Source organism: Talpa europaea (assembly GCF_964194135.1).
Source record: "Talpa europaea genome assembly, chromosome: 11".
Taxonomy (NCBI): domain Eukaryota; kingdom Metazoa; phylum Chordata; class Mammalia; order Eulipotyphla; family Talpidae; genus Talpa; species Talpa europaea.
In genome coordinates, this window is record NC_140078.1 from 80,901,209 (window position 1) to 80,919,865 (window position 18,657).

The following is an 18,657-nucleotide window of genomic DNA, read 5'->3' on the forward strand; positions in this document are numbered from 1 at the left end:
GTCTTGCTAGATTTATTTATTGCCATTTGGTTTAAAGTTTCTTATGTCATGGTGATTAAGTAGGTTCAGTTTTCTAAAATCCTTTAAAATTTGGAAGATACCAAAATTATGGAGATTATCACTGTTTAAAAGTTCTTAAGATCATATAATCTGGAGGGACACTTTCATTATATACTCATTATTATACATTATTTGGTATATAATTAAATATCATCAAAATTATTTTTTGATACCAAGTGGTAGTAGTCATTATTTGGAAGATACTGAGCTTGGACTTAGCAAAAATATTAATCCACTCATTCAATACTTTTAGAGTACTTACTGTTAAGGGTTACTATACAAGATACTGGACAAGAGAAATCTGCATAAGAATTAGTCACTACTTTTAAAACCCAGTAAATAAAAAGAACATCAAGAACCTCTCAGTTTGAGTAGCATCAATCAGATCAGTAAATAAAACTTGGTAAGCTCCTAGTGTATCAGAACATTTTTTCTAAAGGTACTTTTTTCTTTATATTTATGTTTATATTAACCATATTCCAATTAAGTTTTCTCTTTGTAATGAAATTTTAGTCTCCATTTTTGGGGGATTATCTTATAGGATTTTTTTTCTTTTTATTATGAAAAATTTCAAACATAATAGTATAATGAATTACCATGTACCCTTTATTTAGCTTCAGCAGTGCTCAATAGCAAGTTTTTGCTTGCTATTGTTTTTGCTTGTCCTGTACTATTCTGTTTTTTTAAATTTATTTTATTTATGCATACAAGAGCTGGGGTATAGGACAGAGGTGCAGGGGGGTGGGTGAGAGGATTCACTGAAGACAGAATGGGGAGCAGAACAGGCAGATTGACTGAAATACACTGCTGAGGGGAGTAGCAGGTGAGACAGGAGAGATGTGCTGTGCCATGTGAGTTAGCTCCCTGATGGGGGATTGGACTCATGTTTCAGTGGCTGCTGCTGCTAGCTTCATAGATGCTGAAACTTAACCCCTTGCACCACCAGGGAGGTCCTGTACTATTTTGAAACAAATGCAAGTTACGTGTAATATTTCATTTGTAATTAACTTAATGTTTCTAAGGAAAAAAATATTTTTTAGTCACACCAACAATACCACAATAATCACACCTTAAATTTTTTGACAAATAATTCTGTAATATCAAGTATCCAGTAAGAATCCAAGTTTCCAATTATTTCATAAGTATGTATGGTTTTTAATTGTTTGAATCAGAATCCAAAAAAAAATCTGACAATCAGCTGATAAATTTTATGAGTCTTGTTTTAAATTAAATTTTTTTTTTAAGACTTATTTATTTATGCATAGAAGAGCTGGGATACAGGCCAGAGACACGCGTGGGGATTGTGGAGGGATGAGAGGATTCACCAGACACAGTGGGGAACAGAACAGGCAGATTGACCAAAGTACACTGCTGAGGGGAGCAACGGATGAGTCAGGAGAGGTCTGCTGCGCCATGTGGGTAGCTCTCTGGCTGGCCAGGAGTCGAATTTGTGCTGCAGTGGCTGCGGATAGCTTCATAGGTTGTGTCTTAACCCTTGTGCTACCAGGGAGGCCCCTAAATAATTTTTTTTTGATTGAAGTAATACTAGTTTACAACAATGTATGTTTTCGAGGTATACATTTACACGTTGAATCTTAAAATCTTTATATACCCCCAACACTTTTTTCCTCCCTTGACTTTTATTTGTTGAGTGAGTTGGATGGTTTATCCTGTAAACTTTTCCATAGTCCATATTTCCATATGGACTGCTAGTCCCTTTCCCATGGTGTGGTTTAATAGGTTCTTCTGCTTTATATCCTGTAGCTGGATCTAGAGACTTGATCAGATTTTTGGTGAAGGAAGAGAGGTGGTCAAGGGACAGCAAGACTGTGATAAGAGATAGTGTGTTCTATGACCCTAATTCTCATCAAATTCAGCTTTTTCAATTACCATGTAATAAGATAATAAGGTTGTCCAGTAGATATACATTTTGTTTACTTCAGTCATTTTCCACTTCCAGCGCTAACAACAATTTCATTTGAGTAAATTCTATATTTAATGTGGGTGAAAGACATTGTGTATGTATGTTACAGTATATGTTACAGTATATATTTTAAATTTTATGTTGAAAATTTTAAAGTATTTAAATTTTTTATTCAAGTATGCTACCCATACAGAAAAGTGTATACACCATAAGTATGCAGCTCTGTAAATTATCACAAAGTTAATACATCCATACAGTCATCACATAGATGAAGAAGTAGGGCATTACGTATCCTAGAAGACTCCCCAAATTGTTTTTCAATCATTGCCTTTTCTCTCCTTCCCAAAAGTAAACCACAGTTCTGACTTGTATCACCACAGTTTAGTTTTGTCTATTTTTAAATTTTATATAAATGGAATGATGTTGTACTGTTTCATATCTATTTCAGCTAACATTGTCTTTTTAAGATCCATTTGGATTGTTGGATTCAGCCTTATCTGTATATTTTCATTGCTGTATAGTTTCGCTTGTAGGAATAGGTTATGCTTTATGAATTTATGTTATAAGTGGATTTTTGAACTGTTTTAAATTTGTAGTTTATAGGAGTGATATTTTTGTGTATGCCTTTGGTGTTCATATATCAAAGAGTGGGATTGTCATGCCATGAGATATGTTTGCCTTTAGCTGAGATTGACAGTTTTCCAGAGTGGCAAGTTCATATTATTTTACATTTTTGCCAATATTTTACAGCATTAGTTTTTTTTTTATATTAACTTTAGGTTTCTGGTGCATGTATTGTCATGACTGCAGTCTGCATTTTTCTGATTTCTAATAAAGAGGAGCACCATTTAATTTATTTATCAGCCATTTGGATAGTGTCTTTTCAGGTCTCTTGCCCATATTTTAAAAAATTGAGTTGTCAGGGCCTCCCTGGTGGTGCAAAGGTTTAGGACGCAGTACTATGAAACTATCTGCAGCCACTGCAGCACAAATTTGATCCCCGGCCAGAGAGGTGACCCACATTGTGTAGCAGACAGGAGAGCTTGTCTCGCCCGCTGCTTCCCTCAGCAGTGTATTTCGGTATATCTGCCTGTTCTGCTCCCTTCTCTGTCTTTCGTGAATTCTCTCACCCACCCTGCACCTCTGGTCTACACCCCAGCTCTTGTATGCATAAATAAATAAATGGATCTTTGAAAAAAAAATAGAGTTATCATGAAAAAATTTGATTGGAAGAGCTTTTAAAAATATATTCTAGATGCAAGCTCATTGTCAGCTCTGTATATATGTTTCAGGTATCTCCTCTCATCCTGTAACTTGTCTTTTTACTTTCTTGGTCATGTCTTTGCACCACCAGGAGGCCCCCTCATTGGGATTTTATCATGTGTGAATAACTTATATGTTAATCTTCTTACTGAAATAACCAATGACTTATTAACCCTATCCATTCTTATTTATGACTTCTCCCTCTTAAAAGTAGCTAGCCACTTGGCAGGTGAAGACTGTGAATCTCAGAGCAGTGACAAACAGTTGATGAGAAGCTGAAGGCTTCCTGACTCCTTCTCCATAATTCTTTCCAACATACTGTGCTTGTGTCATTCTTCTCTGTGATGCAAGGTAGTGGGAGTGGGAAGAAGTCTGCATAGATACAGGGTGTGGTGAGCTGTGCTTTCATAAGCATACATAATAATTTCTATTGTTTTAGTATATGGTCTCTTTATTTTATAGGTAATATTTTGAATCTTGGAAATACTGGATATATTTTTATTAAAGAGTTCTAAAACTTCTATAAGGTGAAATATAAATGAAATTTGCTTTACCCATTTCTTCAGCTGATCAGTGCATTAAATTTTCCCTTTTTTCACTAGCATTTGTTCTCAACATCATGGTACAGCAACTTTGGGAGATAATTTGAATTTACTCAGAAAGTTAAACATGGAAACATAGGTCATATGACCAGCAGTTCCACTCCTAAACAAGAGATATGAAAACACATGTTCATGCAAAAACCTGTACATAGGTATTCATAATAGCATTATGATTATTTATAATAGCCGAAAAGCAGAAATATCCCATATTCCCACATGCCCATCAGTTGATAAACAATGTGTTTATATACAATGTAATATTAAATGCTCAGCAATGATTGAAATGTGCTATAACATACCTGAACCTTGAAAACATTACTAGTTAAAGAAGGCAGTCATAGAAGGCAGCATTTTGTATGGTTTCATTTATATGAAATGGCCACATATCTCAACTTTGTAGAAAAAAAGTAAAATTAGTGATTGCTAGGAAATTGGGAGAAATGGAGAGTGACTGCTAATGGCTACCGGCTTGCTTGTTTTTTGGGTTCTAAAATTGGTCATGATGATAGTTTCATAACTTTGGATATAATGAAACCATTGAATTGTGTACTTTAAAGCAGTGAATTGTATGTGTATGTGACTTTTATCTCAGTGAAGCTGATATTTAAAATAAGATAAATTGTGAGATACTGTGATTGCTCTTCGGACTTGATTCTAAAGTTCTGTTCTTTGGCCTCCTAAGTGTTATCTTTTAGACAATCCAGCATCTGTTTTGAATTTCCTAATTTTTTTCTTCCCGAATGTTTAAAAGATCCTAGTCTCTTCTATCAGCTCTTAAGGTGTTTCTTTGTTTCTTTGCTGCCAGATTATATGTGCAATGATTCTCTGTTATGAATAAGCTTGTTTTTTAAGTAGCTATATGGAACTTTTTATATTTGATGCTTGAAAAGGCCACACAGAAAGAAAAGTATACTGTATTAATTTTTTTATTTTTTTATTTTATTTTATTTTTTTTAAAGATTTATTTATTTATACAAGCACGGGGTACAGTCAGAAGCGCGGGAGGGTAAGAGAATTCACCAGAGCCAGAGCGGGGAGCAGAGCAGGCAGAAGGACCAAAGTAAGATAGGAAGGTGTGAACGTAACTCATTATAAAAATTTTAAACAGGAAATTAAAATTTTATCATTATACCAAAATATGTGTGTGTCGCCTGAAAGTTGATAATGTGAGAAAGTAGTGTTAGAAGGAAAGGAAGACAGATGAGAGAGAACAGGACAGTTATGGAAGAGTATAAACAACGAAGTAAGGGCTGGCAGCAAGGTAAAGGCTATGAGGTTAGCATCCCTGTGTCTTTTCCTAGCCCAACCCAACACAACCTTGAATGATGTCTTCCACTTTGATCCTTTTTCCTTGTTTTGTTTGTTTTTTGATCTATTAGTGTTGTGTGTGTCTTCCACTTTGATCCATTTTTCCTTGTTTTGTTTGTTTTTTGATCTATTAGTGTTGTATTTCCCTAGTATTTCAATTGATGCCTCTGCCCATTAGAGTTGCACCTGTCCTTTCCTTGCTGTATATTTTATCTATCCTGCCTAAATTCCTTACCAGCCCTATCTTCTCTCTCTCTCTCTCTCTCTCTTTTTTTCCTGTCTTCTCTCTTAGCTTTCTGTCCTTAGTTCCCTATCCCATTTTCCTGTTCTGTAATTGAGTGTTAATTTGATGCTTTTAAATCTTACTCTGCCTTTTCCCCAAAGAGTTCTCCTAAATCCTCTCCTTTCTGTTTCTGGTTCGTCTGGTCTTCGTTCTGAGGTCTCAGCTTTGAATTCCCATGTTTCTTCTCCACATCTTGTCTCTGGGTAGTCCGCCTAGTGTCTGGTCAACTCTCTGAAATATACTACTCTGCAGTTCAACAGGACCTGTGTCTTTTGACTAAAGTGCTTTCAGATGTGTGAATATTGTTGCACATATTGAGGATAAGAGGTGAGGTTAAAGTTCAGAAATCTCATTACAATGAATTCCTAGAGAGTTTTCAAATAAGGTAAATTATTTTAGACCACAACAGAACTATATTTCTCAGTTTATAGGTAGGAAATGAAAGAATGTGCAGCAAGGGCTTACTTGTAGTTTTAGAAATGCTATTGTGACACACATAAGGATAAGACAAAATATTAGACAATTAAAGACAGCATGACAATGTTCTTCCTTCTGTTGTGAGTGTTCATTGCTTTTGTAATAAGTAACACCTGTTAACTAAAAAAAATGATAGAAGTGTAGAAAGTATCTGAATATAAAATCAGTAGTACTCTTGGAATTGGTGTTGAATGAGAATAGATTAATAGGGAAAGCATCAGGTTTTCAGTCACATGAACATCACTTCAGTTTCTGACATTTTAATATTTTTTGCCTTAAATTTCCTTAGCATGATTTTATGTACTTTTGAAAAGTGTCTTGGTGACTGAGTATATTTATTGTAATGTTGCAAGTAAATATTTTTTATGGCTTTGAAAAAATTTTATGATGAAATGTGAAACTGCTTTGTGGGAAATGTAACTTTTCACAAATATGCCTGCCAGTGTCAGAGTGCTGCCTGTATTTGACTGCTTCTCTTGACTGAAGAGGGAGAGAGGCTTTGTGTCTCCTGTTAGTGAGTTACTTATTTTTTTTTTAAAAGATTTATTTATTTATTTATACAAGCACTGGGTACAGTCAGAAGCGCAGGAGGGTGAGAGAATTCACCAGAGCCAGAGCGGAGAACAGAACAGGCAGGCTGATGAAGTACACTGCTGAGGGGAGCAGTGGGTGCTGCAGGAGAGGTTTGTGCTCCATGTGGGACCCTCACCTGGTGGCTGGGGATTGAAACTGCGCTGCAGAGGCTGTGGGCAGCTTCGCAGCCCAGCGTTCAACCTCTGCGCCACCAGGGGAGGCCCTAGTGACTTAACTATAAAAAAAGAGTTTATATGGAGAACTCACTGAATTCCTGGAATTGTTTTTTCTCAAGAAAATTGTGAAGGAAGTTGTTTCTATTTGAACAATTTTGCATGTAAAACAAACAAAAATTTATTTTTTATTCCCAGATTAGAAATGATATTTGCCAAATTTGATGAAGTGCAAAATTCGGGCGGTATGATTTTGAGTGTCTGCAAAGGTAAGAGTAATTGAGTTATTCCAGTTCTTAAACATTTATAAGATTATTTAGCAAAGTTTTAGAGAATATAACATGCTTTAAATTTAGCTGTTATGTCACTGACTCAGCAGCAGGTATGATTTTGTGACTTGAAACTTAGGATATACATCCTATTGTTGATCATTACCTATACTCTGAGTTGTTGGAGTAAGTGAAGTTTTCATAATGGGCCAATTGTATAAAATGATACTGTTCTCTTGCTTCCTCTCTATCTTTAGGTTGAAGGTATGATGACCTTTTTGCCTCCCATATTCCATGCATGAAACAATGTTTTAATTCCCAGAGTAATTTTTTTATATTGTGGGCTTGATTCACTCTGTTACTCCCCTGTGTAGATCATCAGTGATGATAGTGGTGAAAAGATAGATTTAGGAACTTCCAACATAATCATCTTTGGCTTCTCAGTTAGAATGAGACCATGTTGGAACTCAGGGAGGTTGGGAGTTAGTGTGTGGCATTTATTGGGTAGTTGTTCTCCTTTTTGTAAGCTTTCTAAATTGTGTTTGGTTTTATTGGGTAGCATTTACCCAGACTTCATTCACTAAATATTAAGAGTATATTCTACTTTCAAAGCTATTGTATGATTTTATCCCTTAGAATAGTGGCTTCATATTAAAGTGTGGTTTGTTTAGCAATTTAAATGATTTTAAAGAAAAAAATTGGTTTATGAGTTGTATATATCAAGTAATAAGAAAAGTAGATGTTTATATAATTATTTAAACCAAGATTGAACCTTTTTGTTCTTCTGGAAATTAGATAAAATGGGAAATTACTGTTATAAAGATTGTGTCTCCCCTAATCTAAACTTAGTTCCAGAAGCATAAATTGACTTTGGTGCTACCAGTCCTCACCCTGACTACCAGCTGTTTCTCACTCCACTTCTCTGAATAGAAAGTGTTTTAAGTACCTTGTCCTTATTTTTCCAGCAGTTACCTCTCTCCATTTCCACAGAAACCAGAAACAGCAAAGAAGATTGAGAGTTGTGAAAATTTATTAAGACATGTTTTTTTTACCATTAATGGTACATTCTCATTTGTGTATTTCAAACTCTTTACTCAAAGAAAACAACTCAAAGGAAAAAGTATAATGCATATTATAAATTTAAGATATTATTTGGATATATCTTATTTTGGAAGTACTATCATTGTTGTGTTTGTGAAGTTGTTTCTGTTATCTTCAAAGCAGAAGCTTTTTTGTTCCCTTTCTTTTTTAGCTTCCATTTTTCTCTTATCACTCCATAAATAGTAAGGGATAATAGTTTTGTGGCATTCATTTTTTGGAAGAAGTCTTCAGAGATTTTTTATTTGTTTGTTTTAGAGGTTATGTTATGAATATTGCAAGTATGGTCAAATGTGAACATTAAATTTTATGATATGTATGTATTTGTGTGTAGAAATTAGTTATTGTGTTTTTTTTTTAAAATATTTATTTATTTGTTTATACAAGCACTGGGTACAGTCAGAAGCCCGGGAGGGTGAGAGAATTCACCAGAGTGGGGAACAGAACAGGCAGAAGGACCGAAGTACACTGCTGAGGGGAGCAGCGGGCGGCAGGAGAGGTCTGCGCGCCATGTGGGACCCTCGCCAGGGGCTGGGGATCGAACCGGCGCTGCAGAGGCTGCGGGCAGCTTCACAGCCCAGCGCTCAACCGCTGCGCCACCAGGGGAGGCCCAGTTATTGTGTTTTTGATAATAGTTATGTTGTCATTGAAAAATACTTAAATGGATTAATTAATAAAGGAAGATACTAGAAGAGGGAAGTTCATCTATCATGTTGACAGATGCCAGAGCCCAGACTGCTCTTCTCCCTTGTCTTTATTCATTCTCATTTTCTCTTTTTTTTTGCCCCTGTCCTTTTTCCTCCCCCATCCCCCATAATTTCCCCCGTCTCCCTCTCTCACATCTAATCCAGCCCAAGTTCTTTGAATAATAACTATTTGCCAGTGATCCCTAAAAGTGTGGTTCTAGCCCTGTTCATTTCTTCCTTATAGATTTGGTTGCCTTTGGCATTAATGACATTTCAGATGTCTAATAAGGGAAATCCTGTTGTTTTTTCCTTTCTCTCAAATCTGTTCTACCCTCACTCCCCAGCTTACCCATCTCATTCAATGTCCTCCTCAACAGCTCAGGTTAACACCATTCTGCTTATTCAGTCATTTTTACCTCTGAAATCCTAGTGTATATCAAATTGGCTAATATTTTCCCATTTCTACTATTAAAATTTCCCAAGTCTCTTTTATTTTTTACCTAGATCACTGAAATAGACTTCTGTTCCGTGTTTGTCCTGGAATCTATTTTCTACCCAGAAGTGAGAATGATCTTAAGATGTAAATTAGATCAGTCACAGTGAAGAAAATAGTTAAAAGTTCCTGCCTTGAGGAGCCTATTTCCTAGTGTTAGAAATAGATCATAAGCAAGTAAACAAATAGATATACAGAGTAATTATAGTGGGTAATGGAAGAAATACAACTACTGTTTGTTTATTGAATTTAATGAAATTTCAAATTATTCCTAAAATTCTTGCTACTAAATGAAATTACAGAAAACAAGAAAATGTGAAGTAACAATTTGAAGGCAATATAGTTTGTACATAAAGTAATATAAGGAAAGTTTCTTCAACTTCCTTTTTATTTCTGCATAATTTTTCCCCACAAAATTTTCAATCCTGCTGGCTCATTCTTATTGTTCACTCAAACTAAAGCATTCAGATAAAATCATAGTGCAAGAAAACTTTTTAGGACAAAGGAGTCAGTTATGAAAACTTGTAGAAATAACTGAAAAGCCATTGAGGATACACCTCTTCTCTTTCTCATTTGGTGGATGTATGCAAAGTACAAAATGTTGTGGGTTCACCCAAAATGTTGTGGGTTCACCCAAAATGGCATTCAGATTTGTTCCATATGATACTCAGTGATAGAAACTATTATAGTAAGTAAAATTTTTTTAGTATTTCTTGACTTGAATCTATAATACTGAAACATCAAATAGAGTGTTCAGGAATGAAACATAAAAATCATATTCTTACAAAATAAAAATCATGTTCTTACAAAATAAAGAAAAAAACCAAAAAAACAGATTTTGGAGTAAAGGTTGTATAACTTTTTAAGAGTATTGTAACTAGAAAGTTGTCATCTGAACAATCATTAAGTGAAGTAAATAGCCTAGGGAGATGGTAAGTAATTAATGATGGGTTCAATAAGGTCTAGGGATAGGTTCGAAGGGAGATGGTGTTTGAGATGGAAGAGTAATTAGGAACCATAATATTTAGGCCATATAGGACATGGGAGGAGTTCTTGTTTGTTCATTTGTTTTAACAGGGTTAAAGAAAGATGTTTATTCAGGTAACATTGGTTTACGACATTGTATTTTAGGGGTATAGGTTCAAACTTCTGTAAAACTACGTTCTTTTAAAACACCCACCACCAAAGCCCCAGTAATTTTCCATTGTAGTATATTGGACCCCAACTCCCTTTACCACCCCCACCCCACTTCTTATAGCATCAGTTCTGTAGTCGGATTTCAAAGGTTTGTTTATATCTCTCTCTTTGCTTTGTGTAACAGGGTTTTAATTCCAAAAGTTAATTTAATTTCTCAAGATAGCTACTATTAAAAAAATTCACAATTCTACATTTCTGGAATATGGTAACATGTAAATAATGTTTTTGAAAACAAATAATAATGCAAGTGACAAAACTATTTCTTAAACATATTTTAGAAACTGTGTACTCACAGGTAGGCACAATCAAATGTACGTACAATTAAGCTGATGTTTTTTTTTTTTTTTTACATTTTACACTGTTAACTTCTCTGCTTTAAAAAGTATTTTGGGGGCCTCCCCGGTGGCACAGCAGTTGAGCGCTGGGTTGCAGCCTCTGCAGTGCCGGTTCAATCCTCGGCTGCTCCCCAGCCACCGGAGGAGGTCCCACATGGTGCACAGACCTCTCCTGCCACCCGCTGCTCCCCTCAGCAGTGTATTTCTTCATCAGTCTGTCTGCTCTGCTCTCCCCTCTGGCTCTGGTGAATTCTCTCACCCTCCCGCGCTTCTGATTGTACCCAGTGCTTGTATAAATAAATAAATCTTTTTTTTTTTTTAAAAAAAGTATTTTGTATGTTTCTCTAATTATAAAGATAATATATGCAGCTCATTTGGGAACAAAACCAGTAAATCCCCACCTCAGTACCCAAAAAGCATATTATTTTTTTCTTTATTGAGGTAACATTGGTTTACAACATTGTATATGATCTAGGGGAATAGGTACACACATCCTCAGATGTATGCTACCACCCCACCATGGAATTTTGATAGACTTCTGGGAGGAGGAAAGGTTTTAGACTGGATAGAGATATGATCAGTGGAAGTAACATGGTCTAATATCTTGCTTATATTTATTGTTCAAAAGTCTGTTTATTCTCTTCTTTACTTCTCTCTTTATGCATATCCTGTTACATAACTTCTCTTGTTTTTGTCTGATTTCTTTCATAATTGCCATATCTGTGTTATATTCGAAGTTTTGATTGGATTGTCTTGATTTTCTCTAGCCTTAGTTCAGGACACTCAAGAACACAAATAACATTATCAAATATCTGAGCATATTTAGTTTGGGAATAGTGAGAAATACACTGCATTTTTTTCTTGTCTTGAGGTTTTTCAAAACTGACTTATTTTCATATTATAATATAACTTAGTGGAATCGCTAATGAATTAGCTCTGCTGTTAGAGGGAATCTGGATTTAAAATTAATCAGATCATAACTGAAAGGAGGCAACACCAGCAGTTTAGAAAGAAAAAGACTGAAAAGTTGCAAGCCTCCTGTGGCTAAGGCAGGAGCCGATATCGTCATGGGAATCTTTCTTTTCTTTTTTTTAATCAAAGTAACATTGCATTATAACATTATGTAAGTTTCAGGTGTGCATCATTAAGAATCAACATGTGTATACATGGAATTTACTGCTAAAAGTCTAATTCTATCCATTATTGTACTGATGTCCCTATTGTTCATGGAGCTTTCTAGACATTTTTATACTAACAAATGCAAACATCAACAGCATTAGTAGCTGTGACTGCAAGTTTTTTCTCTTTTGCTGTGAAAAATTATGAATAATTCTGATTTGTTTAGTGTGTATGTGGGACCTAATGCAGTATTTGGCCTATAATTATTGTTAAATATTTCTGTTTCTCTGATTGAAACAATAGCTAAGAAAAGAAGAAGTGACAAGAAACTGGGTATAAAATAAAGCATAGAAATTAGGATTTGAAATTTCCTTGATATTTGGCTTATAAGAGGTCTGAAGAGAACTTACAGTCTTTTTTTTTTTTTTTTCCCATGTTTAGAACATACCTATTGGCGGAAAAGCAACTCTTAGGTTGATTTTGAAACATTATCTGTTTGTGATCATGAGCCTCAGGGCCTTCTCTGAGCTTGCAATGTGCTGATGGTTGTGTAGTTTGGATGGAGGTTGCTCCACGTCCCTGCAGCTGCGCACTGGTTGGGTTCTGTCTCCACCAGAAGCAAGCTTTGTTCCGTGTGGCCCTGCTGTCCGCACACAGAGCAGTCTTTGATGGGCTGCCTTTGACGTGATTTGTTTACGGCAGCCAGAAATGCTTCCTGCATAATGAGCGTAGTTAATCATGGAAACTGGGCTATTCCTGTTTGTGCACTTCTAGCAATCTTCTGTTGTAAATTTTAAAAGCTAACAACAAAAGGATGAAACCTTTTTAAAAAGGCACAAACCAGTTAATCCATCAGATCATGTGATTGCTACTGATTACATGGATATCTTTAGGGAAGCAGAAAATGATTGCTGAACACATGCCTTGTGTTTTGATGATTGCATTAAAAGTCCCCCAGTGGGATGGCATTTATTGGCTCCCAGAGCTTTTCTTCCATTAAATTTCAGGCAGCAAGTACAAGGAGAAACATCATAACCTGTATCTAGCCGTAAATGCGCAGTTTAAGAATGATCTTGATCAAGCTCTTCTAGACTCTGCCAAATAAACGAGGGTTTTCAGCAAGACCCCAGACTTTTATTTTGAAGTGGAGTAGCAGCTGTTGGCTATTGCGGTGCAGAGCTGCAGCGCGGCCTGGGTCACACAGTGCTCCCGGTGTCTGCAGGCTGCAGGCCGAGCCCAGTGGCGCAGGCTCTGAGCTGCATTTATTTGCTCTGCTGTTTGACCTCTTGGTTTGAGAGAGCTCCCTGGACCATCTGAATGGCTATGGGAGATGGTGAGTAAGATTTATTTTTCTTCTTTTGCTTGTGCTGTACACTTCCTTTTAAAGTGACGATCATTTGCTGTGTAAGAAATATGTTTCTCTCTGAAGGATGAAGGGCACTTTGTGTATATTTATGTACATTCATGTGTGCATGTATGCACGTGTATCCTTACTTGTCATTTGGTATCTTTTTCTACTGGATATGTCTGTATGGGATCTGGCAAATAGAAGGTGACAATTTACCTTGGAACCCAAGCAAGTCCCCAGTCCTTGGTGAGGGATATGAAGGAATATTGGAAGAAACATGAAATATATGCAAAAGCTGTGGAAAGAGAACATGGCCTTTGGAAGAATGTCAGATTTGGGCAGCAAGATTTGGTTAGCTAGCTTGACGTCTTTCTTGTTGATGTGACAAGTAGAATTCTGTGGCAATAAAGTAAGGAAGCAAAATGGCTTGCCGTGGACACTATTTTAATTAACATGCTTGTGATTTGTCAGTATCCCTAGTAAATAGTTTTCCAGAAAATAGTCTTTCGTAAATTCTACATAGGGTGTAATTTGATTAAATAATTAGATTTAATTGTTTTATTGTAATAAGAATAATTTTAAAAGCACATATTTCTATAGTGCTTTATAGTTTTCCAAAGCACTTTAGTGTATTCGTATACATTAACTCTTCAGGTACATGTAACTCTGTAAAGTGTAATGACTATTTTGGTATTTCCATTCCGCAGACTAGGAAGCCAAGTCTTGCTGAGATTATAATTATAAACCCCAAATTCAGGCACAGAGAGCAAACCAGGACCTATCTAGAGCCTCAAGTGCATTTGATATTGCCCTTCATAAAACTTAATACTTGTGAATTTTTAAATTATAAAACCTTTTGTTAGGATTCTTGTAGGTGTACTTTATAATCGCATCACCACCAGAGATATATATGAAAAATTTGAACTTCCTCAAAAATGTTTTGTGTGTTTTTCCACTAGGTTCTTAAGGAAGACTGATTTGTATTTGGGAGTTTTAACTCTACAGTTTCAGCCTTCCTTAGACTACATAATGACTTTTCTCTAAGGAGTTTGTCCCTTTGGGACAATGATGAATAGGATGCAAATGTACCAAAATAATGTTATTGGTAAGCAGTCACTTAAACTATTATGTACATGTTAATGGAAATACAATAGTAGATTTGGGTTTTGCATATTGTTACCATTTATTCCAAGAATTTATTTTACTGTTATATATGCCCTTATAGAAATGAATAATAAAATTATAACTAATTTTTAAGGCAGAAGCCCGAAGCCATCAAAATTAATGAAATGTGCATACACTTAAGGGCATTGGCAAGTTTCTTTCTTTAACCTTAGCAGTCATCTTTAAGTGTTGCCTTTGCTTTGAGTTATAATCAGATTTTCTTTCTTTCTTAAAACATCTTAGGTTCAGCGGCTATCAATGTACATTTATTTAGTTGTTTTCTTTTTTTGAGTAATAAATACATTGAGTGTTTAGGAATGTATTGATTTAAAAAATGAAAGTAACATCCTCTGGTAAATCTCAGAAGGTAACCTTCCTGCTCATTCTCTTCTTTAAAATGTAAGTACTTTCATTGGATTTTACTGATAAAGTAATACACCTTTATTAAGTAAAGATGCTAATTTTAGTATATGTGCTGCCAAAGCGAGCACTAAGTAAAAATTCTAAACATTACAGGTACATTTGTATGTGTGTAGTAACAGGTTATCTTGGGATTTATAATTCTTAGCATTTTTATATATACTTCTCTGTATTAGTCTCTCTTACATAGAGAGGCTACAATCTTGTGAAAATATGGATTACACTATTCATAAACTGTGTTATTTTATTTTTAATTGCAGACAATATACAAATATATTTTGCTTTTCAAAGTTCAAAAATACAGATAAAGCAAAAATCCTCTCAGCTACCTCCAAGTCCTGAGCTTAAATATAAACAGAGATGAACAGTAGTAGCATGGAGTTTATTTTTTTATACCAATTACTGTGTATCAAACTTAATAACTTGTTTTGTATCACATGATTTTGTCTTGGCTGTGTTTACATGAATGATATCTTTCTAAAGGTATTTTTTGCCATTTACTACGTCTACTCAGCAGGCTTAGGGATTTTATTTTTAAGTGTCATTATGTGTGACTGCCTAATTTGTTTGAACTGTTGCATAGTATTTCATAGTAGGAATGTATCATAACTATTTCTTCTTTTATGGAATTTCATGGATTGATCATATATAATTTTTCTAAATATTTCTCAAATAAACAGTTTTTACAAGTCATGTGTATGTGTGCACACATGTGTTTCTTAAAATAGGCTAGAAATGGAATGTCTGGATCAAAATTTTTTATTCATTTGTGTTAGCTGTAAGTAATTTTCTTAAAAAGAGGCATTACGACTTACCTTCCTACCAACAGTCCCTGCTTTATTTTCAGTCTTGTTAATCTTTTAAAAAAAGACCTATCAGGGCCTCCCCGGCGCAGCAGTTGAGTGCTGGGTTGCGAAGCTGCCTGCAGCCTCTGCAGCATCAGTTCGATCCCCAGCTGCTCCCCAGCCACCGGAGGAGGGTCCCACATGGCACTCAGACCTCTCCTGCCTCCCGCTGCTCCCCTCAGCAGTGTACTTCGGTCCTTCTGCCTACTTTGCTCCCCGCTCTGGCTCTGGTGAATTCTCTCACCCTCCCACACTTCTGACTGTACCCAGTGCTTGTATAAATAAATAAATAAATAAATAAATAAATCGTTAAAAAAAAAAAAAAAGACCTATCAGATGGATGGAATAGCTCACACTTTAAAAAACATCTCTGCTTTCTAATGAGATTAGTTATCTTCATATGTTTGGTTGGTTGTGTTTCCTTTTCTGGGGATTGCTTTCTGGCATCCTTAACCAACTTTTTGGTTATTTGACTTTTTTGTTGTGTATTCATACTTGTGGTTTATATGTTCTGGCCATTGAATATATTTGTTATATAAGCTTAACTTCAAGACCATATGAAAGATTTCATTAGTTTTACTTCTTGGCAAATTTGGACTTGTGTGAAGTGCTATGATTATAAAGAGTTGTGAGAGGCTTTCAGGTGTCTTTTTGTTTAGTTGTCTTTATTCTTACACAAGAGTATGAAAAACAAGCATTCAGATGATTGTGAAGTAGCTCTAGGCATTCAAACCAGATAGAGTTAAAAAACCTGTAGGATTATTATGTGACTGAGCCTTGCTATCTGCCTCAACAGCGCTTAAGAGGAATTTGGCCTTTTGTTGTTATGCTGCACAATGGCTGGAAAGACATACGTTTTTGTTGCAATAGCCTTTCTAAACTTCAAACATTTCAACATAGTCTATTCCAAACATGAATCTTTTAAAAAATATATACAAGTGATAATATAACCTTGGCTTTATAGCGGTAAACATTCTGGGACTGCTGCAAACTTACATGTAGCTAGTTTTGGGATAGGGAACAATAATAAGAAATTAATGCTGAATAAATCTCTCCTCTTCCAGAACCTTGAATGTCCTATATGATACACTAGGATTTAGTAAAGTAAATCACTGAAAGAAAGCAACTTTTTAGCTTACTGGCAAAAAGACTAAACTTTTCTTTTAGGAGCAATAAGGGAATAAAGAGTCTATAAGGAGGAAAAGTAAATTACAAGGGACAAAATATTTGATGTTCAGCAGCAGTGTAGACAGTATGCTGTGGGCACTAAGATTAGTAATATTAACCTTCTTGAAATGGACCCATGTGGATTAAAGGTATTAGTCACCAGTATAGACATATCCTCAGATATGATGTTGCTAATGAACCTAAATCTTCAAGAAAAGGTTTGCATTTTTTCTTTGTATGGGTAAAATGTTATAGTTCCTGTTCTTGACATGTTATGATCAATCTGTAGCTCTTTTGAAAATTTAAGTACGTGAAATGGCTAGATACTGTGAGATTCTAAATAAACCTTATGAACCTCACTTATTTAAATAAGTTCAGTATTATGTGATCCTGAACTATCTTGCTGCTTATTTTTTTTAATATCAAATAATGGTTTGAATGATTGAACTTCATTGAACTATTGAAGGTCTTGAATTTTTAAAGGGCTCCTTTAAAGAAAAGGGCAAATGGGGCCTCCCTGGTGGCGCAAGGGTTTAAGATGCAACCTATGAAGCTGTCCGCAGCCTCTGCAGCATGAGTTCGAGAGTTCAATTTCCCGCGGCCAGGGAGCTACCCACATGGTGCAGCAGACCTCTCCTGACTTGCCTGCTGCTCCCCTCAGCAGGGTACTTAGGTCAGTCTGCCTGTTCTGTTCCCCACTCTGTCTCTGGTGAATCATCTCACCCCCCACACTTCTGGCCTGTACCCCAGCTCTTATATACATAAATCAATAAATCTTAAAAAAAAGGGGGGGGTAAATGTCTTCAAATATGTTTTTAGCTAGTGAGTTAATTCCTACTTAGAAATTTTAAAAGACTTTATCGAATTTCTTGGCCTTATTTAATTTTTATATGGAATGGACTTTTTAAAAAACTAAAATAGTTAAATAAGATGAACTGTGATGCTTAGAACAAAGCACCTTCATGTGATTGTTGAAATTTGGCCATTGCTTTATTTAAAGCATGATTTTCAATTTCTAATTTTATTGAAAATTTTCATTTTAGTTTAAATTGAAGACATTTTTAATTTGTACTGTTTAATTACTTTTACTTCGGAAGACTATGGTTTTCTTTAGCTCTAAGAAATTTTGTTTACTTTCTTGTTTAATTTTTGGCACATTTCTCTTTTCAGTAACTTTAGTGTCTCCTTATGTAATTGTTATTATCAATAGATGTTAAACCTCATAGGTTGATTGATATACTATTGTCTTTTATGTTTCATTTTCTCAAGTTTTACTTCTTTCTCTTTTGTACTCTGTATTCTGAAGATTTCTTTGACTTTCTCATCCAACCTTTCCATTAAATTTTAATTTTGGCAAACAGAAGTTTGAACGGTTCCAAGAATTTTCTTTTTTCTTTTCTGGTTGTCCCATTTAATAGAACTGGATGTTTGTGCACACGTGTGCTCATGTATATGCAAGATATTGAACTCTCTGAGTTGGAGGTTGAAAGAGTTAATTGAAGAAGTTGCTCCTTAGAGATTTAGTTGTTTCTTGTTAATCATTTCTGTACTTGCTGCTTAGAATTGTCACTTTTCTGTCATTCTAAAAGGTTCATCAGTTCTTTCTGTTTTTAGTTGACTTCTGAGAATTCTAAGGAAAAGTTTTACACATACACACAAAATAGGGAATATTGTAATCTAGATAACCATCCAGCTTCATGACATTATCAATATATAACCTATCTTTTTTTCATCTGTATCCCTTACTGTCTTCCCTTAGACCTACTGTTCTGCTTTACTGTAGTATGTGTGTTTGTTCACATGTGCACATGAACTCAAGCACATATATAAAATAAAATGTCTTTTTAGAAGAC

General features: G+C 35.3%; 1 protein-coding gene across 15 annotated transcripts in view; it reads left to right on the top strand.

The window, feature by feature from the left end:
- The window catches only part of CLASP2 (cytoplasmic linker associated protein 2), a gene marked incomplete at both ends in the record, with an annotated part of 141,077 nt that overhangs the window by 25,536 nt on the left and 96,884 nt on the right, over positions 1-18,657 (top strand). For all 15 annotated transcript variants that reach the window (XM_084248203.1, XM_084248207.1, XM_084248183.1 and 12 more), the window contains one exon: positions 6,862-6,932. In XM_084248203.1, the coding sequence (XP_084104329.1) occupies positions 6,862-6,932 (71 nt within the window). The remainder of the gene's footprint in view (positions 1-6,861; positions 6,933-18,657) is intronic.